Source organism: Mytilus trossulus, chromosome 9 (genome assembly GCF_036588685.1).
Source record: "Mytilus trossulus isolate FHL-02 chromosome 9, PNRI_Mtr1.1.1.hap1, whole genome shotgun sequence".
In the NCBI taxonomy this organism is placed as follows: domain Eukaryota; kingdom Metazoa; phylum Mollusca; class Bivalvia; order Mytilida; family Mytilidae; genus Mytilus; species Mytilus trossulus.
Window position 1 is genome coordinate 12,288,065 of NC_086381.1, and position 27,365 is coordinate 12,315,429.

The window sequence follows — 27,365 nt, forward strand, 5'->3', positions numbered from 1 at the left end:
TTCTGCCGCTATTTATAGGGGGTTGCATGTATACTATGTCAAAACAAATAAAACGGAAGTGACTTTCTAAAGTGTCATAGATTTCCGGGAGTGTGCTAAATGCCGAAAGTTGTTACAACAAAGCATACATCTACTGATATGAATTTGTTGCCCTGTTCCTGTGCTACAAGTTGATATCATTTTTTTTATAGGTGAACCGCAACGTCTGTCAATCTAAGGTGTGCACGTTTACGATCGCGTAAACAAAATGACACTATCCGCTAAGGTTATTGGGTCTTACCGTTTTCTTCGTTTTTTTCAAAAATACTGGCGAGTTTATCGGTTGAGCACAACTTTGGTGTTATTAGTGAGTTGCCCCGGCAGTATGCTAACTTTCTGCCGCTATTTATAGGGGGTCGCATGTATAGTTTGTCCACAATTCGTAAAACGGAAGTGACTTTCTAAAGTGTCATAGATTTCCGGGAGTGTGCTAAAAGCCGAAAGTTGTTACAACAAAGCATACATCTACTGATATGAATTTGTTGCTCTGTTCCTGTGCTACAAGTCGATATCAATTTTTTATAGGTGACCCAAATACTATGGCCGCAACGTCTGTCAATCTTAGGTGTGCACGTATACGATCACGTTAACAAAATGACACTATCCGCTAACGTTATTGGGTCTTACCGTTTTCTCCGTTTTTTCAAAAATACATGCGACTTTAGCGGTTGAGCACAACTTTGGTGTTATTAGTGAGTTGCCCCGGCAGTATGCTAACTTTCTGCAGCTATTTTATAGGGGGTCGCATGTATAGTTTGTCCACAATTCATAAAACGGAAGTAACTTTCTAAAGTGTCATAGATTTCCGGGAGTGTGCTAAATGCCGAAAGTTGTTACAACAAAGCATACATCTACTGATATGAATTTGTTGCCCTGTTCCTGTGCTACAAATCGATATCAATTTTTACATAGATGACCCAAATATTATGACCTCAACGTCTGTCAATCTAAGGTCTGCACGTTAACGATCGCGTTAACAAAATGACACTATCCGCTACAGGTTATTGGGTCTTACCGTTTTCTTCGTTTTTTTCAAAGATACCGGCGAGTTTATCGGATGAGCACAACTTTGGTGTTATTACTGAGTTGCCCCGGCAGTATGCTAACTTTCTGCCGCTATTTATAGGGGGTCGCATGTATAGTTTGTCCACAATTCGTAAAACAGAAGTAACTTTCTAAAGTGTCATAGATTTCCGGGAGTGTGCTAAATGCCGAAAGTTATAACAACAAAGCATACATCTACTGATATGAATTTGTTGCCCTGTTCCTGTGCTACAAGTCGATATCATTTTTTTATAGGTGACCCAAATATTATGGCCGCAACGTCTGTCAATCTAAGGTGTACACGTTTATACGATCACGTTAACAAAATGACACTATCCGCTAACGTTATTGGGTCTTACCGTTTTCTCCGTTTTTTTCAAAAATACCGGCGAGTTCATCGGTTGAGCACAACTTTGGTGTTATTAGTGAGTTGCGCCGGCAGTATGCTAACTTTCTGCCGCTATTTATAGGGGGTCGCATGTATAGTTTGTCCACAATTCATAAAACGGAAGTGACTTTTTAAAGTGTCATAGATTTCCGGGAGTGTGCTAAATGCCGAAAGTTGTTACAACAAAGCATACATCTACTGGTATGAATTTGTTGCCCTGTTCCTGTGCTACAAGTCGATAACAATTTGTTATAGATGACCTAAATATTATGGCCGCAACGTCTGTCAATCTAAGGTGTGCACGTTTACGATCACGTTGACAAAATGACACTATCCGCTAACGTTATTGGGTCTTACCGTTTTCTCCGTTTTTTCAAAACTACCGGCGAGTTTATCGGTTGAGCACAACTTTGGTGTTATTAGTGAGTTGCCCCGGCATTATGCTAACTTTCTGCCGCTATTTATAGGGGATCGCATGTATATTTGGTCAACAATTCATAAAACGGAAGTGACTTTCTAAAGCGTCGTAGATTTCCGGGAGTGTGCTAAATGCCGAAAGTTGTTACAACAAAGCATACATCTACTGATATGAATTTGTTGCCCTGTTCCTGTGCTACAAGTCGATATCAATTTTTTATAGGTGACCCATATATTATGGCCGCAACGTCTGTCAATCTAAGGTGTGCACGTTTACATTCACGTTGACAAAATGACACTATTCGCTAACGTTATTGAGTCTTACCGTTTTCTCCGTTTTTTTTAAAACTACCGGCGAGTTTATCGGTTGAGCACAACTTTGGTGTTATTAGTGAGTTGCCCCGGCAGTATGCTAACTTTCTGCCGCTATTTATAGGGGGTTGCATGTATATTATGTCAAAACAAATAAAACGGAAGTGACTTTCTAAAGTGTCATAGATTTCCGGGAGTGTGCTAAATGCCGAAAGTTGTTACAACAAAGCATACATCTACTGATATGAATTTGTTGCCCTGTTCCTGTGCTACAAGTTGATATCATTTTTTTTATAGGTGAACCGCAACGTCTGTCAATCTAAGGTGTGCACGTTTACGATCGCGTGAACAAAATGACACTATCCGCTAAGGTTATTGGGTCTTACCGTTTTCTTCGTTTTTTTCAAAAATACTGGCGAGTTTATCGGTTGAGCACAACTTTGGTGTTATAAGTGAGTTGCCCCGGCAGTATGCTAACTTTCTGCCGCTATTTATAGGGGGTCGCATGTATAGTTTGTCCACAATTCGTAAAACGGAAGTGACTTTCTAAAGCGTCATAGATTTCCGGGAGTGTGCTAAAAGCCGAAAGTTGTTACAACAAAGCATACATCTACTGATATGAATTTGTTGCTCTGTTCCTGTGCTACAAGTCGATATCATTTTTTTATAGGTGACCCAAATACTATGGCCGCAACGTCTGTCAATCTAAGGTGTGCACGTATACGATCACGTTAACAAAATGACACTATCCGCTAACGTTATTGGGTCTTACCGTTTTCTCCGTTTTTTCAAAAATACATGCGACTTTAGCGGTTGAGCACAACTTTGGTGTTATTAGTGAGTTGCCCCGGCAGTATGCTAACTTTCTGCAGCTATTTATAGGGGGTCGCATGTATAGTTTGTCCACAATTCATAAAACGGAAGTAACTTTCTAAAGTGTCATAGATTTCCGGGAGTGTGCTAAATGCCGAAAGTTGTTACAACAAAGCATACATCTACTGATATGAATTTGTTGCCCTGTTCCTGTGCTACAAATCGATATCAATTTTCACATAGATGACCCAAATATTATGACCTCAACGTCTGTCAATCTAAGGTCTGCACGTTAACGATCGCGTTAACAAAATGACACTATCCGCTACAGGTTATTGGGTCTTACCGTTTTCTTCGTTTTTTTCCAAAATACCGGCGAGTTTATCGGATGAGCACAACTTAGGTGTTATTACTGAGTTGCCCCGGCAGTATGCTAACTTTCTGCCGCTATTTATAGGGGGTCGCATGTATAGTTTGTCCACAATTCGTAAAACGGAAGTAACTTTCTAAAGTGTCATAGATTTCCGGGAGTGTGCTAAATGCCGAAAGTTATAACAACAAAGCATACATCTACTGATATGAATTTGTTGCCCTGTTCCTGTGCTACAAGTCGATATCATTTTTTTATAGGTGACCCAAATATTATGGCCGCAACGTCTGTCAATCTAAGGTGTACACGTTTATACGATCACGTTAACAAAATGACACTATCCGCTAACGTTATTGGGTCTTACCGTTTTCTCCGTTTTTTTCAAAAATACCGGCGAGTTTATCGGTTGAGCACAACTTTGGTGTTATTAGTGAGTTGCCCCGGCAGTATGCTAACTTTCTGCCGCTATTTATAGGGGGTCGCATGTATAGTTTGTCCACAATTCATAAAACGGAAGTGACTTTTTAAAGTGTCATAGATTTCCGGGAGTGTGCTAAATGCCGAAAGTTGTTACAACAAAGCATACATCTACTGGTATGAATTTGTTGCCCTGTTCCTGTGCTACAAGTCGATAACAATTTGTTATAGGTGACCCAAATATTATGGCCGCAACGTCTGTCAATCTAAGGTGTGCACGTTAACGATCACGTTAACAAAATGACACTATCCGCTAACGTTATTGGGTCTTACCGTTTTCTCCGGTTTTTTTTTTTAAAAAAACCGGCGAGTTTAGCGGTTGAGCACAACTTTGGTGTTATTAGTGAGTTGCTCCGGCAGTATGCTAACTTTCTGCCGCTATTTATAGGGGGTCGCATGTGTTATTTTCATATCTAAAGCATTGATTTGAGACGAAAATAGAAAATGTTTTTTTGCATTTTTTCAGATTTCAAAAAACACCTTTTTTCCCAAAAAATTTAAAAAATCAATATTTCAACCCATTGGTTACATCATGAACATAACTTGCTTGATTATCATATTGAATATTTTTAAACAAATTTGAAATTTAATTTAGTGCTTAGAAAATTATGTGTCGATTTTTATTTCAACCTTCCGCAAAACTAATTTGCACCCTTTGAACATTTACACGGAATTTGGATACTTTCCGACAAGTTTTAATTTTCATTATCACATATGCATACATTACAAATGAAAGCTTTTTAAAATACTATATCTCTTTTTTTTTTTTTTATATCAAATACTTTTTGATAAATTTTATTTCAAAGTCGTGTATCGTTTCTTTTGTTGACTAGTATATTTATGATATAATTGGTTTATGCCTTTTAAAAAAATATTTCTTGACGATCCCTGCCAAGTATTTGAATTTATTTGGTTTTTGAATTTATTTGAAAAATACCTAACACGCAAAATAAGCATTTAAAAATCACGATGCACGTAAAGTTAAATAAGCAGAATACCAGGCACCTGTCTTGCACGACTGGTCGTCAAATAAAAAAGTAAAAAACACATTAAACTAGAAATAAAAAACGGTGATCGCGTTGAACGAAAATAACGCCTATGCCACTCTCTTTTCTAATCCAATGCTGCATCTTGTATAGGATATTATGTCTATCTGCGTGATTCATTATGTGGCTGGTGACAATATGCTATGATAATTTTGCAGCAGATGCAGGTATAAAGGGATACTGGTCGATAATTGATGGCTTCAAATCTTTTGCCTTTCTTAAAAACTAGTCTCACATTTGCTGTTTTCCGAGGCCTCTCTTTTCCATAACGTTGGTACTATTCCAGTGTCATACTAGGATTGTTAAGATTGATGTAATATGTATAAAAGTTATCTCTGTAACAAGTTTTATATGTATCAAGTTATCTGGGCCTGCTGCTAAAGCTTTTATGTGGGTTGAGTGCTAATAGTAGCTTTTTTATTCCATTTTGAATTTCTGTTAGGGAGCTACAATTTTTATGCCCCACCTACGATAGTAGAGGGGCATTATGTTTTCTGGTCTGTGGCTCCGTTCGTTCGTCCGTGCGTCCGTCTGTGCGTCCGTTCGTTCAGATTAAAGTTTTTGGTCAAGGTAGTTTTTGATGAAGCTGAAGTCCAATCAACTTGAAACTTTGTACACTTGTTGCTTATGATATGATCTTTCTAATTTTAAAGCCAAATTAGACTTTTGACCCCAATTTCACGGTCCACTGAACATAGAAAATGAAAGTCAGAGTTTCAGGTTAAAGTTTTTGGTCTAGGTAGTTTTTGATGAAGCTGAAGTCCAATCAACTTGAAACTTAATACACTTGTTGCTTATGATATGATCTTTCTAATTTTAAATTTAAATTAGACTTTTGACCCCAATTTCACGGCCCACTGAACATAGAAAATGAAAGTGAGAATTTCAGGTTAAAGTTTTTGGTCAAGGTTGTTTTTGATAAAATTGAAGTCCAGTCAACTTGAAACTTAGTACATATGTTCCCTATAGTATAATCAATCTAGTTTTAATGCCAAATTAGGTTATTATCCAATTTCACGGTCCATGGAACATGGAAAAGGATAGTGGGAGTGGGGCATCCGTGTACTTTGGACACATTCTTGTTGATTCTTATTTGGTGGTGGGGGGGGGAAGGGGGGGGGGGGGGGGCTACGATGAAAAATTTTGTCCTGCCTTTTTTTTCTTAGTATATCCTGTCTTTTTTTACAAAAATTGTCATTCTGACTTTTTTTTTGGCCAAGTTGCTCATCCTGACTTTTCAGTTTTTTACTCAAAATTCCTGTCCTGCCCTTTTTTGGCAAATTTCATCCCAGTACTCCGAGAGAACCACCGGGCCACTAAGTGGAAACAGACAAACCAGAGAGATATCAGAAGATTGATCTCCAGGGCAAAGTAGGGGACAACTTTGACCAACGGAAGCCCCCAAAGTACCCATTCTAGTTTAAACTCCGGTCTGGCATGAATTACCAGAGATGTGTGCGAGAGTGTGAAAATTATCCTGGCTTCTGATGATCATGTACTGATATTTTTAGCACCCCGAGTGAGAATCGAACTCGGGACCTTCAGCACTGTAGCCATAGGTCTTTTTTTAATCTTTACTGAAGCCATCGGTCTTAACCACCAAACCACGAACTCACATATGATATTGTCAACTGATTACATTTTAAATACCGCGGGAAATTTAAGAACTCTTTTATGTAAAGGTAATATTGGTGTTGAGGGCAATTTCTAGCACATGACAGCAGAAGGGGCAGAAGTGCCTTTTTTTTAGAATTTATTTCCCTGCTGTTTAGTATATACTTCAAAAACAAAGATACATGAATTTTGATACAACATTTACAGAGATCTACAACTAAACGATAAAATATTCAAAAGTATGAATAATGAAATTAATAATAATATGATACGGGTGAGTATCTCAAGTCTGTAATAGTTATAGTACGAAGTCCGTATTCGGGATATGATAGATACATAACAATTTTCAGTGCAAAATTAAAGCTGATTAAATGATGTTTAATCTTATTTCCAATGCCATCATTTATATGACATATGATACAAAAAAAAAAAATCACAACACAATCTGAAAATGACATTTTTCGGAAAACAAGACCATAGAGCCTTGGTTTTTTCGGCCATGTTACAATTACCCCATGCTATAAAAGTAGTTTCAGTCAGACCTGGGGTCAATTACATGCCAAAGTAATTAATTAAACTTCAATAGGCTATTTGCCAATTTTTGTAATTGACCCTGTAATTAGAGATCCCTCTTTCAGTTGTCTCCCTTAAGAGGGACATTAATTTTCATTTATAATGGAGAGCTAGCAAATTTACCTGTGTGTAATGTGAGTAATCTTTAAGGTTTTCAAAATTTTAATTACATCGCCGATACATCACTTTCAATTCATCATACTTTGCATTGGAACAAGCCAATATTGTCCGGTATGGAACCAGTCTACGATTGACAAAGGGAAGTAATTTATTTAAAAAGTGTGTAATAACGGAATCAAATCGGTAATTGGCAAATGGACTATTGCATTGATTTTTAAATGTCATCAAGTTCATCACAATTACAATGCCAGCGTAATTACTTTTCAATTACTTTTATCCAAAACTTTCAGTCATATTTTTATTTCATATTAATAGAGATTTTATTGTTTATATTATCCTTTGATAACCTTTAATAACATGAAAACATAACTTTATTACACTTTTAGTCATGATGATATATTAAAAAAAAACATACATTGAATATAAATATAGTGATAATAACATGAACATTTACACAATTAATAAAATATTATAGTGTTATTAACTGGCTGTTTCTGTATTGGCACTGGTATACATTCAAGGTTTGCTGTATTGGCCTCGAGACCCGTAGGGTCAAGGGCCAATACAGCTGACCGAGAATCTATACCAGTGCCAATACAGAAACAGCCAGTTCATAACACTTTTATTAAATGATTATAAGAGAATTAAAAACCGGAAGTGAACGTCCCGTATTAGCTCATGGGCCAATACAGCTTTTTTCCCGCTTTTTTCTGTATTGGCCCTGTTTTTTCCGTTACAAAACATTGCACATCATTTAAACCTGTTTATTTTATGACTTCAATTTAAAAAATATTATACAAATGTTTTTATGCATAAAGATACTTCCAAAGTTAAGTAATGGCGTAAGAAAATTGAAAACCGGAAGTGAACGTCATGTATTAGCCCTAGGGCTAATACGGCTTTTTTCCCGCTTTTATCTGTATTGGCCCTGTATTTCTCCATATTGACCCTGTTCGAAGAGAAATATTAAATCTTGATTTATATCGACAGTGGAACGTTTTGAGTATTGCACATGCTGATTTATCCGTATTAGGGCTTATTTGCTCATATCATTTAATAATATAAAATATAATACAATGATTAACTTAAAGGGAAATTCCGCGATTTTTTACTTATCATCTAATTATGTTCATCTTAACATAAAAAACACATTTGCAAAGTTTTAAATTTATATTCCTTCTAATAACGGAGAAAATCAAGTATTTGTAACTTTTTTGGTTGAATTCTCGAGTGGGTCGTGACGTATTAGCCCGATTTATTGAATTCTGGGAAAAAATCAAATCTGTTTAACTCTTATAGCTTATCGACAATATACGTAATTAAAAGCGCACAGCTGACGAATGGTCGAAGTTATTAACCACAATATAAGAATGAACGAAAGTGAATATGCATATATATACCGTTTTGTATTGATTGAATTAAACTCCTATAAAATTAACTCTAGTAAATGTTTTTGAATAAATTTAATTAATTATTGTTGAGATTTTTTTCATAAAATATTTATTGAACATTTTTACTGATATTGAACTGAAAATATTTCAGTTCTATTTACCGTTATTGTTTTGATAATCATTTCAATGCAACTAATGTGTGAGCAGAGTGTGTATATTATTTTGTAAAGGTAACTGTATATTTCTCGGCTTCAGGTCAATTCGTTTACCTTGTAGCTATTTAGCCGCAGGTGTGAGTTCAAGCGTACACAGGTATAAATGTTGTTATTTGGAAAGGATAAACAGAAAGGATTAGAAAGAGAATATGCTGTCATGATGTTAATACACTAAGATTTAATACACGATGAGAATAAAGATACAATAATTAAATAGTGTAAATTAATTGAAAATAAAATTCAGATTCGTAATTCCGAAAGTGTATAAAAATAAAAGGAAACAATTTTTGATTACTTTCTTAGCGGCAATTGGCGTAAAGATTCAAATATGAAGCAAAAAATAGAAGTTTTAATCTTTAATAAAAACTAAATGCAATATTACCCAATTTGATATACCATTGTACATCTGTTTGATATCATTGACTTTACCAGAATTTCTTAACTTGTATTCAAATCTGGCTGTGCTAATAAAACTATTGCAATTTTAAAGTTTTTAATTGACAAAAAAATACAACATGCATATTTTTTTTTAGTTTCTTTTTAACATTTTATTCTTACATAATCAAATTCATTTGACAATCATTTACACGAACTTTTTGTGAAAAGACTACCAATTATCTAAGCTAAAGCATTATTTCTTTTGAGGATTTTTTTTAAAATTCTATGATAATATTTGTGCAATGTTGAACATGATAGCCGTCATTAATCCAAATAAGTAATACAGTAGTTGTAATAAAAGTTATATTTTAGTCATGCATAACAGATATTGACGAATTTATAATAGTTCGTTCATACATCTTTGTTCATGAAACAATCATTATTAGTATACATGTAAGTTTCCTGACGTATAAGAGCCATTGAGGATGAGCTCCAGAGAAATCAGACTAGTGGCGTTTCGTTCGTTTGTTTGTTGGGAAAGGAGAGGAAATGCAACCGCTTGTACAGATAAACGACAGAATTACCATACAAGCATTTATAGTCAACACAATCAGAAAGAGTTCCCATCGTTAGACGGGGAATATGAAGGCTTCCAAGAATGAACAAGTGACATGTCGAACTCTGAACAGTTAGAAAACAGACTATCGACATCGACCGCTTGTTCTTGATATTTGAAACTGTATGCATATATATATACATATACGTTTATGATATAGTGATGAGTTCTTGCGTCTGACAAAAACTAAATTCCTTCATGGTTATATCTTGCCATGTACGTTTATATTGGTTTGTAAGGTGATTACTCAAAATCGTTATTTAAAAATCCTGTTTGTGAGATGTAGATTCATTTCAATACAGAAATTTCGTCTATATATTTCACAAGTGTATAACACGGAGAAGCTCTGAAGGTTCATTACTCCCATTTTGTTTGGGTGTGAACCATCGATGTTTACAGCAATATCAAAGAATAAGGTGATGATGGTAGAAAGAACAATGGGCGTCATTTGGCAAATATTACATGCATATCGGACAATGAGTTGTCAATCTGTATGAAAAGATTTCCAATACAACCATATTATTGAGAAGGAATGTTTACATGCTATACTCTTGTACTAGTATTACAGGGTTCTTGTGGCGTTCACCTTAGACATACATCGTTTTAACGATGTTTAAAAAAAGACAGAACCAATTTAATGTCAAATTTCCCTATTTTTTAAATATAACTAAAATTCTTTTATCTGACAAGAATAGCCCTATTTAGCGAACAAGTAATTTATTCTTTTTTCTGTAATTGAATACCAAGAAAGAAAATAAATCCCGAAATTAATTTGAAACTTTGATACTCAAAAGTTTCCCAGCAAAATATTCACATCCCCTGGGGATAATTGGTGTTCGTCCAGTGGCATATATAACAATTGTGATGACGAATTCCTTCCTTTGTTCGAGAACAATCTTATTGAAACATAAATCTGTGATTTTCCTAGGTCCACAGCTTCAATGAACCAAAGTAAAAGTTATACATCGACCTGTATTTAAATCAAATTGGTTCTCTTCTTCTTTTGGTATACAACTGTAGTCTATCGACATTCGATGATTACATACTGTTGGCATACGTGGACTAGTCTATTTACAACACTTTTACCCCTATTTATTCAAAATATATGTTTTTTTCTTATGTTCAATGTATACATGTATATATACTGAGCCAAAAAAGTTAAGCAACACTTTTTAATTATAAATTTTTTTTTGTTGTTTTTGGAAAAAAAAATTTAAACATCAATGATATTATCCTTAGTTTTACCTGTAATTTAAAACAGTTGTACTTTTTTCCTGCTGATTGATTTCGCGCCTTTTCAGCTTTACACGTGTAAATGATGTTTTACCTTCTGTACCTGTACTTTTAAAACGATATTAAAAATTTCTTTTTCACAAACGTTCAGAAACACACCATTGGTAAGAAAAACACAAACACCTTTGAAAAAATTGCATGGGGCGTCAACCAGGCTTTCCCGAAAATGACAGTCAGAAAGGTCTTGAAATGGTTGATGCCAGAATGAGGGTTGCTGACATCATGGCTCGATTTAATGTGCAAAAGGCAACAGTTTAGAGACTAACAAACAGATATCGACAAATTACAACAGCACAGGATAGGTCGATATCTTGTAGACACAAAAAAACTATCGTCAAGGGAGGAGCGCTTCCTTCGCTTTAAATCAACACGTGACAAGTTTTTTTCAGCTAAAAAAGTAGTGCATTGACTAAGGGAAGCTGTTGATGTGCCTGCCAATCCTTCCTTGGGGCACTTAGGGCATGGCGGAGAAATTGATTTTGAGAAACACTATACTCATTTACGCATTTTGACCCTTCCGCGCTCCATACAAAGAAAATCCTAATGAATGTGAGTGATTAACATTCATGTTACTTCTGACATATCATAATTCCATTTTTTTATTATTAAAATTATATGTTGTTATGATTTTGTAATAAAATAAAATTTCACATTTTTGTTGCTAAACTTTTTTGGCTCAGTATATTTTAAATTGCGCTATAGTTCCGTAACTTTCTATCCAGTCGTATAAACGAATCGTCGGCAAGTGCGTACATTTTTTTAAATCAATATTTCTGGTCTGTTCCAATCTGTCCTTCACTATTGACAATGACTATATATTACATTTTCCTCCCAAATTCACCCTTGGAAAAAATATTTAAATAGATTTTAATTTCATCAAATCTTATGTTTTGGGTATTATTTATATTTTATGAATTATATTCTTTACACCAGAAATGTTATTTATAAACAAGCGTATGAGTTTAGTAATGACAAGTAAGACAGAGTTGTATATTATACATCTGATAGTTCAAAATGGAAAGTTATAAGTTATAAGTTATCAGCCGTGTACACTGATCAATACCTGCAGAAGTGAAACGATGCATGAACTTGCAAGCCGGACAGGAAATCGCTTGAATACCTGCACGTGTCACCTCACACCCCTCACAATACCTTTGGAAGTAATACCATGCTGTTGATCAGATGAGGGAAGATCAAAATATATTTGAAAAAAGTTTATTACTTTAAAGAATTATGAACAAATTAGATTTTCGAACGGAACACTTATTTATGATTTCAACTTTGACTTTTCACCTAATTCCAATATCAACAGTTTAAAAACAACAGACCATGGTTATTTAAAAAAAGTAAGAATATTTTCCGTATCAAGTTAGTTAGTCGGATTAAACAACCGTACGATTGACAAGATATCGACACGCAATTACGACTACATCGGTTACTGTAGTTGTGTTTCTTTGTGGTTTATAGACATATCGTTTTTATTAATCGGGAAAGAAGACAAGATGGCGGATCGCGAAGAATTGATACTCTAAATTTAAAATCGATGGTGATCGTTTATCTAGCGGAATAAAACTTTAATATCTATGAATTTGAGCATTTTTATACAGAATGAACATAATATCAATTTTTGATTTTTTTGCGAAGTTTCCCTTTAATTAAGTCAACAATAACACATTACTGTATTAGGGAATTTGAAATATATATCATAATAAGCCCCAGTCAGAATCAGAGCCAAAACAAAATTAAAACTTTTAACTTTAATCTTTAAATTAGTCATATATTTATAAAAAAATATGATTGTCAAGTATACTACTCGCCTCAAAAGACCAAATGACATAGAAGTTATATCTATAGGTCACAGTACATGTACTGCTGTCAACAATGAGCAAAACCAATACCACATAATCAGCAGTATAAAAGGCCCTGCCTGATACTTAATTAGAAGGACATTTAATTAGTAGTTAAACGTCCTTGATCATAATTATCTCAATTTAAAAAGTCTATATTTCCTATAGATATATATTTATTTACCTCTATTTTTAAAATTCAAAACATTGATAGGACATAAGAGAAAAAAAGTATTATGGACAGAACAACCAAGGCCAAACAAGTGTATAGCCTAAACTTTATTAGCCTGAACGGGTTAATGGCCCAAAAATCTCAAAAGCCAATTTTTGTTATCAGAGACCTGCAACTCTGAACATGCCGAAATTTATATCTGTTCTATTTATAAACATCACCGACAGTTGATCTCTACATGAACAATATTTGTTGATGCTAAAATAAGCCACAAATGAGTTCCGATAAACTCTGATAACCCAAGTTGAAAGAAACAAAGTAGGCCTTATATCTCAGCAACCATTTTCACATTAGATGATTCTTACTAATTGAACTAATTGTTATGCAATTGACAAATTATATTGACAGGAACTTTTCACAAATTAACTTCAAATGCTGCAAAATAATGATATTTTTTATGAGTTTTTTTTCACATGAAATATATATATATATAGAAATTTTGCAGTGAAAATTAGGGATTCTTTTTACCTAGTAATGAGTAATACATACCATAGGCGGATCCAGGGGGCCCTTTCGTGGGGAACATTTGGTTGATTATATAGGGAATCATTGAAGCATGACTTGAGCCCCCCCCCCCCCCCTAGGTCATTTAGCGGGCCCCCACCCTTAGGAAAAGTTCTGGATCCACCACTGCATACTTTATGTATGTGTAACAAGACCAGCCCTGGTTTTATTCCTGTTGTCTTTCTAGAGATTTAGTCGTATATTTTATGTATGTGTAACAAGACCAGCCCTGGTTTTATTCCTGTTGTCTTTCTAGAGATTTAGTCGTATATTTTATGTATGTGTAACAAGACCAGCCCTGGTTTTATTCCTGTTGTCTTTCTAGAGATTTAGTCGTATATTTTATGGCATATTGTGGTCATTAGTAGCACATTTCCACAGAAAATGCATTGATTTTGTTCTTTAGTGTATACATGAACTTTAAAAACAAATGCACATTAATATCAAAATCATATTATTATTTGATTTATCAATTCATTTTTTCTTACAGGTTTGACATAATGAGAAATTAAAATGGGATCAGACTTGAGAAATTGGGTGAGTTAATGTCCTAATTAATACAGAAAATTGATACTATGTATAAAATATAACTAAAACAATTTGAAAATTAATCATTAATATGACAGCAACCTAGAAACAAAGGTTTGAAACATAAACATCTGTGAATTCTTTAAAAAACAAACAGTAATGATAGAAAAAGAAATTAGTAAAAAGACATATATTTGACCTTTAATGGTTTACTTGTATAAATTGTTATTTGGGTGGAGAGTTGTCTCATTGGCACTCACACCACATCTTCTTATATATATATATATAATACATAATGGACATGTACATGTGTTATAACTTATATTCAATCTGACATCAAATTTGTTATGATGCCATATGAATTTGAGAGTTGGTAATGCTTTAAACCTGATATTTGATATCCATGGTTACAGTTTACTGACAAGTTAAAAGGTTTAAGTCTATCTGATGCAATCCAAACCTGTGACAATTCAAGTCTTATGAAAGAAACAAGCAAAAATGATGGCCAATAACAAAAGAAATGTATGTGTGTTATACTTATCATACTTTATAATATATGCCTGTTCCAAGCAAGGAGTCTGTATTCCAGTGGTTGTAACTATCTCCCATGTTGATTATTGTTGTAAATCAGGCCATTGGCTTTCGTCTTTGAATTGATTCATATTTTGTCATGTCAGGGCATTTTGTAGCTTACTTTATAATTATGAGTCTGATTTATTGTTGAAAGCAGAAGAGTGACCTGTTCTTTGATCACCAGTATGTATAAAAAAAACAAGATGTGGTATGATTGCCAATGAGTGCATATGACTACACTTATAAGCCATAAGACTCTAAAGTAAATTAAGAATTTGAATTTGATTTTTTTATTTACAGTTGTTTGATTGATAATGGTAAACCATACCACACCTCCTTTCAGGCTTTGTATAAGGCTAGAGTAGTGTTTATCTCATGATATTGATAATGGTAAACCATACCATACCTCCTTTCAGGCTTTGTTTGATTGATAATGGTAAACCATACCACACCTCCTTTCAGGCTTTGTATAAGGCTAGAGTAGTGTTTATCTCATGATATTGATAATGGTAAACCATACCATACCTCCTTTCAGGCTTTGTTTGATTGATAATGGTAAACCATACCATACTTCCTTTCAGGCTTTGTATAAGGCTAGAGTAGTGTTTATCTCATGATATTGATAATGGTAAACCATACCATACCCCCTTTCAGGCTTTGTTTGATTGATAATGGTAAACCATACCACATCTCCTTTCAGGCTTTGTTTGATTGATAATGGTAAACCATACCACATCTCCTTTCAGGCTTTGTTTGATTGATAATGGTAAACCATACCACATCTCCTTTCAGGCTTTGTTTGATTGATAATGGTAAACCATATCACATCTCCTTTCAGGCTTTGTTTGATTGATAATGGTAAACCATACCATACTTCCTTTCAGGCTTTGTATAAGGCTAGAGTAGTGTTTATCTCATGATATTGATAATGGTAAACCATACCATACCTCCTTTCAGGCTTTGTTTGATTGATAATGGTAAACCATACCACATCTCCTTTCAGGCTTTGTTTGATTGATAATTGTAAACCATACCACACCTCCTTTCAGGCTTTGTTTGATTGATAATGGTAAACCATACCACATCTCCTTTCAGGCTTTGTTTGATTGATAATGGTAAACCATACCACATCTCCTTTCAGGCTTTGTTTGATTGATAATGGTAAACCATACCACATCTCCTTTCAGGCTTTGTTTGATTGATAATGGTAAACCATATCACATCTCCTTTCAGGCTTTGTTTGATTGATAATGGTAAATCATACCACATCTCCTTTCAGGCTTTGTTTGATTGATAATGGTAAACCATACCACATCTCCTTTCAGGCTTTGTTTGATTGATAATGGTAAACCATACCACATCTCCTTTCAGGCTTTGTTTGATTGATAATGGTAAACCATACCACATCTCCTTTCAGGCTTTGTTTGATTGATAATGGTAAACCATACCACATCTCCTTTCAGGCTTTGTTTGATTGATAATGGTAAACCATACCACACCTCCTTTCAGGCTTTGTTTGATTGATAATGGTAAACCATACCATACCTCCTTTCAGGCTTTGTTTGATTGATAATGGTAAACCATACCATACCTCCTTTCAGGCTTTGTTTGATTGATAATGGTAAACCATACCACACCTCCTTTCAGGCTTTGTTTGATTGATAATGGTAAACCATACCACACCTCCTTTCAGGCTTTGTTTGATTGATAATGGTAAACCATACCACACCTCCTTTCAGGCTTTGTTTGATTGATAATTGTAAACCATACCACACCTCCTTTCAGGCTTTATTTGATTGATAATGGTAAACCATACCACACCTCCTTTCAGGCTTTGTATAAGGCTAGAGTAGTGTTTATCTCATGATATTGATAATGGTAAACCATACCATACCTCCTTTCAGGCTTTGTTTGATTGATAATGGTAAACCATACCATACCTCCTTTCAGGCTTTGTTTGATTGATAATGGTAAACCATACCATACCTCCTTTCAGGCTTTGTTTGATTGATAATGGTAAACCATACCACACCTCCTTTCAGGCTTTGTTTGATTGATAATTGTAAACCATACCACACCTCCTTTCAGGCTTTGTTTGATTGATAATGGTAAACCATACCATACCTCCTTGCAGGCTTTGTTTGATTGATAATGGTAAACCATACCATACCTCCTTTCAGGCTTTGTTTGATTGATAATGGTAAACCATACCACACCTCCTTTCAGGCTTTGTTTGATTGATAATTGTAAACCATACCACACCTCCTTTCAGGCTTTATTTGATTGATAATGGTAAACCATACCACACCTCCTTTCAGGCTTTGTATAAGGCTAGAGTAGTGTTTATCTCATGATATTGATAATGGTAAACCATACCATACCTCCTTTCAGGCTTTGTTTGATTGATAATGGTAAACCATACCATACCTCCTTTCAGGCTTTGTTTGATTGATAATTGTAAACCATACCACATCTCCTTTCAGGCTTTGTTTGATTGATAATGGTAAACCATACCGTACCTCCTTTCAGGCTTTGTTTGATTGATAATGGTAAACCATACCATACCTCCTTTCAGGCTTTGTTTGATTGATAATGGTAATCATACCACACCTCCTTTCAGGCTTTGTTTGATTGATAATGGTAAACCATACCACATCTCCTTTCAGGCTTTGTTTGATTGATAATGGTAAACCATACCACATCTCCTTTCAGGCTTTGTTTGATTGATAATGGTAAACCATACCACATCTCCTTTCAGGCTTTGTTTGATTGATAATGGTAAACCATACCACACCTCCTTTCAGGCTTTGTTTGATTGATAATGGTAAACCATACCATACCTCCTTTCAGGCTTTGTTTGATTGATAATGGTAAACCATACCACACCTCCTTTCAGGCTTTGTTTGATTGATAATGGTAAACCATACCATACCTCCTTTCAGGCTTTGTTTGATTGATAATGGTAAACCATACCACACCTCCTTTCAGGCTTTGTTTGATTGATAATTGTAAACCATACCACACCTCCTTTCAGGCTTTATTTGATTGATAATGGTAAACCATACCACATCTCCTTTCAGGCTTTGTTTGATTGATAATGGTAAACCATACCACACCTCCTTTCAGGCTTTGTTTGATTGATAATGGTAAACCATACCACATCTCCTTTCAGGCTTTGTTTGATAGATAATGGTAAACCATACCATACCTCCTTTCAGGCTTTGTTTGATTGATAATGGTAAACCATACCACATCTCCTTTCAGGCTTTGTTTGATTGATAATTGTAAACCATACCATACCTCCTTTCAGGCTTTGTTTGATTGATAATGGTAAACCATACCATACCTCCTTTCAGGCTTTGTTTGATTGATAATGGTAAACCAAACCGTACCTCCTTTCAGGCTTTGTTTGATTGATAATGGTAAACCATACCGTACCTCCTTTCAGGCTTTGTTTGATTGATAATTTTAAACCATACCATACCTCCTTTCAGGCTTTGTTTGATTGATAATGGTAAACCATACCATACCTCCTTTCAGGCTTTGTTTGATTGATAATTGTAAACCATACCATACCTCCTTTCAGGCTTTGTTTGATTGATAATGGTAAACCATACCACACCTCCTTTCAGGCTTTGTTTGATTGATAATGGTAAACCATATCACATCTCCTTTCAGGCTTTGTTTGATTGATAATGGTAAACCATACCACATCTCCTTTCAGGCTTTGTTTGATTGATAATGGTAAACCATACCATACCTCCTTTCAGGCTTTGTTTGATTGATAATGGTAAACCATACCATACCTCCTTTCAGGCTTTGTTTGATTGATAATGGTAAACCATACCATACCTCCTTTCAGGCTTTGTTTGATTGATAATGGTAAATCATACCACATCTCCTTTCAGGCTTTGTTTGATTGATAATGGTAAACCATACCATACCTCCTTTCAGGCTTTGTTTGATTGATAATGGTAAACCATACCATACCTCCTTTCAGGCTTTGTTTGATTGATAATGGTAAATCATACCACATCTCCTTTCAGGCTTTGTTTGATTGATAATGGTAAACCATACCATACCTCCTTTCAGGCTTTGTTTGATTGATAATGGTAAACCATACCACACCTCCTTTCAGGCTTTGTTTGATTGATAATGGTAAACCATACCACACCTCCTTTCAGGCTTTGTTTGATTGATAATGGTAAACCATACCACACCTCCTTTCAGGCTTTATTTGATTGATAATGGTAAACCATACCATACCTCCTTTCAGGCTTTGTTTGATTGATAATGGTAAACCATACCACACCTCCTTTCAGGCTTTGTTTGATTGATAATGGTAAACCATACCATACCTCCTTTCAGGCTTTGTTTGATTGATAATGGTAAACCATACCATACCTCCTTTCAGGCTTTGTATAAGGCTAGAGTAGTGTTTATCTCATGATATTGATAATGGTAAACCATACCATACCTCCTTTCAGGCTTTGTTTGATTGATAATGGTAAACCATACCATACCTCCTTTCAGGCTTTGTTTGATTGATAATGGTAAACCATACCACACCTCCTTTCAGGCTTTGTATAAGGCTAGAGTAGTGTTTATCTCATGATATTGATAATGGTAAACCATACCATACCTCCTTTCAGGCTTTGTTTGATTGATAATGGTAAACCATACCACACCTCCTTTCAGGCTTTGTATAAGGCTAGAGTAGTGTTTATCTCATGATATTGATAATGGTAAACCATACCATACCTCCTTTCAGGCTTTGTTTGATTGATAATGGTTAACCATACCATACCTCCTTTCAGGCTTTGTATAAGGCTAGAGTAGTGTTTATCTCATGATATTGATAATGGTAAACCATACCATACCTCCTTTCAGGCTTTGTATAAGGCTAGAGTAGTGTTTATCTATATTAAAACACTTAATAAAGTTTTTGTATAAAAAATATCAAGAACTCAAGAAGTTGAAATTACTTCATCACTCCTAATTTAATGTTTGATACCTTTAATTATGTATTGTATTTAAGATAATATTTGTTGCTTTTTCAGATTGGATTTTTCTTACTAGGATCAATCAATAATTTACCATATGTGATAGTAACATCAGCAGCCAATACTATTGCAGATAGGTAGGCTAATCCTTCTATTTTCCAAAATCAAAAATGATATTACAGAATTATCACATTTGCAATTTTTCATGTTGGTAAAGATGGGTTGCGGCCTTATGTGCTGACAGGCACGAAGAGGATGAGTGAGTGAGTGAATGAGTGAAAGATAAAATTCATCTTATATCTCATCCTCTGTAGTAATCATTCCCACAACAGGTCCTTTTGCCTTCAAATGATAAAGCTAAATTTTAACCTGGCTTAAAAGTAGTACTTTAGCAAATTTACATTTCAGTAAGCAGATCCATGTATATGTCGAATATTATATACATATTTATTATTGTATTACATATTAAAATGTTTCATAAGTATTCCATCGTTTTTATTGGCACACAGTAAACACATGATGTTTTAAAGTCTTAGAAATAACTATTAGAACCAAGTAATTGGTTATTTTCAAGTTTAGAATTAAAATATTGTAAGAAATTTACGTTTTTTTTTTGTAGGACTACTAAAATATTGACAGTATGGATATTTTAAGATTTCCAGACTTTTGTGCCACATACAAAAATGTGTTTCATTCAGTACTTAACCCCAATAAAACTACAAGGAGGTATTCAATTCTTCATTCCCAGACTACAATATTGATATGTTTTATTTTACAGTTTTGATCAAAGAAACAATGTTGGTGTTGTATTCTTTGCTAATGTGGCCTTGTCTGTCATAGTCAAAAGTAAGTAGTGATTAATTATGAGAAAAAAATATAACTTCTCTAAAAATCTAAATTATATCAGCATTATTTTTTTTTAGAATACACACATATTAAATAGTTTTTTGCTTCACTTTTTTGCTATGAAAGAAATTCAGTTAAGATCATATACAAAATTATATACCAATGATATGCACAATGTTAAATTCAATATGTATTTTGTGAGTTTAAGATGCTTCATAAAGCTGTAGTTTTTTTTTTTTAAATTTCCCAGAATACTTTAAACAATTCATATTTAGTCAGCCTATATTCTATAAAAGGTCTGTACTTATTTGTGACCTACATTTTATATTATAAAATTGGTTAAGGTAACTTGTCTGTTTTTATGCCCCACCTACTTATGCCCCACCTACAATAGTAGAGGGGCATTATGTTTTCTGGTCTGCGCCTCTGTTCGTTCATCCCGCTTCAGGTTAAAGTTTTTGGTCGAGGTAGTTTTTGATGAAGTTGAAGTCCAATCAATTTGAAACTTAGTACACATGTTCCCTATGATATGATCTTTCTAATTTTAATGTCAAATTAAAGTATTGACCCCAATTTCATGGTCCACTGAACAAAGAAAAAGATAGTGTGAAGCTCAGGTTAAAGTTTTTGGTCAAGGTAGTTTTTGATGAAGTTGAAGTCCAATCAACTTGAAACTGGGTACACATATTAACTGTGATATGATTAAAGTATTGACCCCAATTTCAGGGTCCAGTGAACATGTGAAATGATAGTGTGAGTGGGGCATCAGTGTACTATGGACACATTCTTGTTTTTAATTACAGCAACTTATTGATGATGTAGATATGTAAGGAAAGGTTAACAGATTTATATAAGAGCACTACTCTTGTTTCCTAATCCAAATTTTTGAAATACATGTACTTGTATAATTCATATCTATTTATTCTTGTTGCTATGCATTACAAATTTATTTTATAAAACATATTTACACTGAAAAGGTCTTTATTTGACCTTGAACTGAGATCAGTCCATATACTAATAAAAACATTAAAAATAAGAGAAGAGACATTCCTTTGTGTCCACATTATTTTTATTTTCCAGGTGTGAATGGATTTCTTCTGCTGAAAGTATCCTATGGACTTAGGATTGTAGCCAATGCCATACTAATGCTGATAGGTAAGAATGAAAGGGAATACAGCTGCTTTAAATTTGTATATCATTCAATCTTTCCTGTAAGGGCTGTTCCAGAAAATACTATGTCCCCACACTTTTTTTTAACCCCATCACCCTCAACAATAAATATGAATAAGAACAATACTCTCACAGATTTTAAGAATGAGTTTTCTGAATTGTTTAAGTTTTCAATCCATTGAAAAATTTGATATTTTTTCACTCTTTAATGCATCTTCAAGATTTGAAAACTCTGTATTCAATGCATATTGTGCCTTTTACCGCTTTATTCTAAATACATTACTTGTTTTCTACATGAAAATATGTAAAATACTAAGATGAGATTTTGGAATGTATGTTCTTCTCATTTTCTCAAATGTACATGCTTTGTGACCTCACAAATTCTTCTTTCATTTGCCATTAGATTTTGGGTTATCATAAATGAATAGATGAATGTTGAATGTCGAAATGTATGCTTATTCAGGACAAAGGTTATTATAAACTGTATGTGTATAAAGAGTACTCAATCTGTTGTGATATAACTGTTTTATATCTTTAACAGGATTATTTGGTGTGGCCTTTGCCTTTGATTTCTGGTTTGCTATTGTATGCATTGTAAGTATATGTGACAGGATTGCTTCTATTTATTTGTAGATACTTAGACAGCTAAAGTACTTCTTTAGTTTAGCTCAGTCTGTTTACACACTGCCTTGTTACATAAAGGGCCCTGGTTTGATTCTGGCTCAGGAGACAAGCAATTTTGTAAGAAAAATCATGCTCTCCAGTTATATATATGCAACAAGTAAAGTGAAAAAATAAATAAATAAGTAATGGAATAAGTTTTTTAGACAAACTTCTTCTTCTGTGTATAAGCCTCCTTTAAGTAGGAGCACCTCTGAATGGAGTATATACCCTAAATGTCTTAAAACAATGAATTTTAGCATTTTTACAAAGTACTAAGAGAATGTGAATTTTAACCCTGTTTTGAATAAGCAAATAGCACCTTTATGATGAAATTTCCAGATAGGAAAAAAGAAGCCCAACGATAGCTAAACCATAAATATTTTCAGACATAATAAGAATAAAAACAAAAGATCAAAATTTCAAACCATTATGTAAGTTCGTATGATTAGCTATATAATTTTCCTGAGCATCAATATGATATATGTATTTGATATTTTATACTTTTACAGGTTTTTGTTGGTGCAAGTGCTGCCTTTGGAGAAAAGTAAGTTATCTCATTACAAGTATACATTAAACAGATTAGAGAAAAAGAAAGAGAGAGATATGGTTAAGGAGAACATTCTTGATATAATAGATTTGTCTGATATCAAAAGTTTTCTACAATATTCTTTCAAAACTATAAATTTGATCTTCCATCAGGACAACTATTGTATTAGGAAAGATTGTGTATGGTAATAATGTGAGGAAGTAAGTTAGAAGACAGATAACTCCATGAAAATTTGAAAGGAATATTTTGAAAGGCATTTTGATCATACAACCAAGCTATGAATATTCAAATGTTTAACAGATATTCTTGGGAAGTTTTTAGTTGCTACTGTAATTGACTAAGTAAAAATCAACAATCAAATAGAAAAATTTCTGACAATACAATTAGATTTAGTAAGAATACTCAAAAGGTCAAAGTTTATTTCAAAGAAATGTATACCAAAACTGAATACTGTACTGAATATATATTTTTTTAATGTTTCATATTTACATTTTTAGTGTAGCTTTAGGATATCTGAGATTATTTCCCAGTAAGTTTGTGAATGCTTGGTCTAGTGGTACCGGTATGGCAGGGGTGCTGGGATCAACTATATACATTATATTTGGTAAGTTTCTTGACTTTTTTAGACTACAACTTAGTCAGTTCAAAAGCGTATACCTATTCTGTGTTGTAAACTCCTGTTTTTGTTCAGATCTTTGTAACTTCAGGGAAGAATTTTGCTCCTTGGCAAGTTAGTAAAACTGAGAATTGAAATGGCGAATATGTCAAAGACACAACAACTTGACCAAAGAGCAGACGACAGCCTCAGGCCACAAATGGGTCTTAAACGCAGCAAGAAAATTCTGAATCCCGAGATGGTCTTCATCTTCATCCATCCATCTTCTGCCCTGTATGTATCAATTTTCATATAATTCTCAAGTCAGTACTATGGTTTAACCAAGCAGTTTCTGCTTTTTATATTTTTTCTAATTGATAATTTGTACAGGTTGTGTTTTTTGGAGCAGGAGAAGACAACCCAGCAATTTATGTTTTTCCTTCCACTTTTCAATTTATAATTTGTACAGGTTGTGCTGTTGGGGCAGGAGAAGACAACCCAGCAATTTATGTTTTTCCTTCCACTTGTTAATTTATAATTTGTACAGGTTATGTTTTTGGTGCAGGAGAAGACAACCCATCAATTTATGTTTTTTCCTTCCACTTCTTGATTTATAATTTGTACAGGTTGTGCTGTTGGGGCAGGAGGGGACAATACAGCCAAGTTAAAAAATTTAACAAAGTAAGTCTCATAAGTCCCATATGTATTTCTGCGTCATGACAAAACAAAGTATTTTATTTACACGTTTAAATTGTGTTTATAGATCTTATGACAGTCATAAATTGAAGGAATATTATATATATTTTAATATATTTACTTTTCTTAAAGTTATTTTTTCAGGCAAATTCAAACCAAATTTATACTGAACTATATTGGCCTAAATTAAAATTTCTATAAAACATCTTCCATTTTGAAAATGGGTTTAAACTAAGTTGACTTACATGACCCCTTTAATACTGAAGGTAGACATTTCAAAAATCAAAATGAATAAAGTCATTATTATGTTGTCAAAGTAGAAAGGCAGTTGCTCTTCATCCTGATCTGATTAAATATGCTTGTATTGTTTTATAACAGGTATGCCTTTTTATTGACTTCCCCGGTTGTGGTTGTATACTTGATAGCCTATTTCTGGATAATAAAGATACCACCAGAAAGTGAAAATCTTACCAAAGATGACAGTGACATACAGAAGGAAAAACAACGACTGTTAGATAGTGAAGATGGAGAATTAGATGAAATATCAGGTACTTTTTCTTCAAACATGTTATATTTACCTTATCTTGCTCCAATATGAGGTTAAAATGTTTTCATATGAAAGAAAAATGGATATATTGAACTTTTATTAAGTAAAGCATCAATGACATCACAACCAAAATCAAAAATATAAAAGGGGGTTATTTGTTACATAACAAATGAACATAAGCTCTCTGAGCTTTTATAACCGACAAATGCATACACAATACGAATATTAAAACATAAAAGACATAGAACATACATTTCATGCCTATTTAGGCTGCACTATTTAAATACTATATATTATACACATGCATAAGCATAAGCATTAAAAGCAAACATGAAAACTAATATTTATAAGATCATGGAGGTACACTAGATTTTCATGATTGACTGTTCTAAAGACCTCTATTGCCATGGTTCTTGGGCGTCTTACTTTAAGTGTTTGCATTTTTGATTTTAAAAGTAAGTTTTCATATGTGCTATTGTGATCCTGGTAAATGAAGCAAAGTGCTCTTTCATGTACTTTTTCAATTTTTGAAGTGTTGGTCTCACTGCAGAAATGCCAGGACAATGAGCAGAAATTAAAGTTTGACATAATAAAGATGTGATATATTGTTAGTTTTCCAAGTTTGTTTAAGTATTTGCCAAGTCTTTTTAAAACATTTAGTTGTCTGAATGCTTTTTTGCAGATGTTTGATATATGAGTGTTGAAATTTGGTTCAAAGTCAATTGTGATGCCTAATAGTTTTACTTCTTTTTCACATTTTATTTTATTACCAGCTAGATCAAATGTAATGTTTTTTCCCATTGTTTTTTTTGCCAATTGCCAAAGCTTGAAATTTTTGTTTGGAAGAAAACCATTCTATCAGAGCCAAACTGTTTTTTTCATGTGTGAAGATAAGGGTGTCTATATCTCTATTTGCATAAGATAATGTGTTGTCATCAGCATAATTGTTAAGTGAACTGTGTGGGGTGAAGTGAAATATGTCATTAATGAAGATGTTAAAAAGTATAGGACCAAGAATAGAACCTTGTGGTACTCCTTTGTATATGTTTTGCCAATTGCTTAGACTAGAGCCAACTCGTATGTATTGTTTCCTGTTAGATAAGTAATTTTATTGAGTTTTAATGAGGAAATTGAAAGACCATATGCTTCAAGCTTAAGCAGTAGAAGATCGTGATAAATATCTATTGACAGTTAGTATGGACATTTAAACTAGTCTGATAATACTCTAAATGGTTTAAAAAAAGGGAAGGAATAGTGTAAGTGTACAAGTATTCAAACCAGTTTGTAAAGCAGGAATTCATGTTTTCTAAGATTGTAAATTTCATTACAGAATCAGTAGAACCTGTAGAAGAATCAGCTTTAAAAAGAATATTGAGATGTTTTAAACTGGTCATGTGGGTATCTTTAAATGTAAGTCAAAATTACCACAAGAAATACAGCTAGAATATTGAGATGTTTTAAACTGGTCATGTGGGTATCTTTAAATGTAAGTCAAAATTACCACAAGAAATACAGCTAGAATATTGAGATGTTTTAAACTGGTCATGTAGGTATCTTTAAATGTAAGTCAAAATTACCACAAGAAATACAGCTAGAATATTGAGATGTTTTAAACTGGTCATGTGGGTATCTTTAAATGTAAGTCAAATTTACCACAAGAAATACAGCTAGAATATTGAGATGTTTTAAACTGGTCATGTAGGTATCTTTAAATGTAAGTCAAAATTACCACAAGAAATACAGCTAGAATATTGAGATGTTTTAAACTGGTCATGTGGGTATCTTTAAATGTAAGTCAAAATTACCACAAGAAATACAGCTAGAATATTGAGATGTTTTAAACTGGTCATGTAGGTATCTTTAAATGTAAGTCAAAATTACCACAAGAAATACAGCTAGAACATTGAGATGTTTTAAACTGGTCATGTGGGTATCTTTAAATGTAAGTCAAAATTACCACAAGAAATACAGCTAGAATATTGAGATGTTTTAAACTGGTCAGGTGGGTATCTTTAAATGTAAGTCAAAATTACCACAAGAAATACAGCTAGAATATTGAGATGTTTTAAACTGGTCATGTGGGTATCTTTAAATGTAAGTCAAAATTACCACAAGAAATACAGCTAGAATATTGAGATGTTTTAAACTGGTCAGGTGGGTATCTTTAAATGTAAGTCAAAATTACCACAAGAAATACAGCTAGAATATTGAGATGTTTTAAACTGGTCATGTGGGTATCTTTAAATGTAAGTCAAAATTACCACAAGAAATACAGCTAGAATATTGAGATGTTTTAAATTGGTGATGTGGGTATCTTTAAATGTAAGTCAAAATTACCACAAGAAATACAGCTAGAATAATGAGATGTTTTAAACTGGTGATGTGGGTATCTTTAAATGTGAGTCAAAATTACCACAAGAAATACAGCTAGAATATTGAGATGTTTTAAACTGGTCATGTGGGTATCTTTAAATGTAAGTCAAAATTACCACAAGAAATACAGCTAGA

The 27,365-nt window shown here is 33.6% G+C and overlaps 1 protein-coding gene across 2 annotated transcripts in view; it reads left to right on the plus strand.

Moving 5' to 3' along the window:
- Window positions 1-6,611: 6,611 nt before the first annotated feature.
- LOC134685127 (battenin-like) overlaps window positions 6,612-27,365 on the plus strand; it is a 28,986-nt gene continuing 8,232 nt past the window's right edge. The window contains exons 1-11 of one of the 2 annotated variants that reach the window (XM_063544591.1): window positions 6,612-6,794; window positions 14,180-14,226; window positions 19,851-19,930; window positions 20,572-20,639; window positions 21,720-21,794; window positions 22,351-22,403; window positions 22,982-23,016; window positions 23,517-23,623; window positions 24,241-24,295; window positions 24,689-24,858; window positions 26,188-26,267. In XM_063544591.1, the coding sequence (XP_063400661.1) occupies window positions 14,203-14,226; window positions 19,851-19,930; window positions 20,572-20,639; window positions 21,720-21,794; window positions 22,351-22,403; window positions 22,982-23,016; window positions 23,517-23,623; window positions 24,241-24,295; window positions 24,689-24,858; window positions 26,188-26,267 (747 nt within the window). In that variant the 5' untranslated portion in view covers window positions 6,612-6,794; window positions 14,180-14,202. The remainder of the gene's footprint in view (window positions 6,795-14,179; window positions 14,227-19,850; window positions 19,931-20,571; window positions 20,640-21,719; window positions 21,795-22,350; window positions 22,404-22,981; window positions 23,017-23,516; window positions 23,624-24,240; window positions 24,296-24,688; window positions 24,859-26,187; window positions 26,268-27,365) is intronic. The other variant, XM_063544592.1, reaches the window with a different exon arrangement.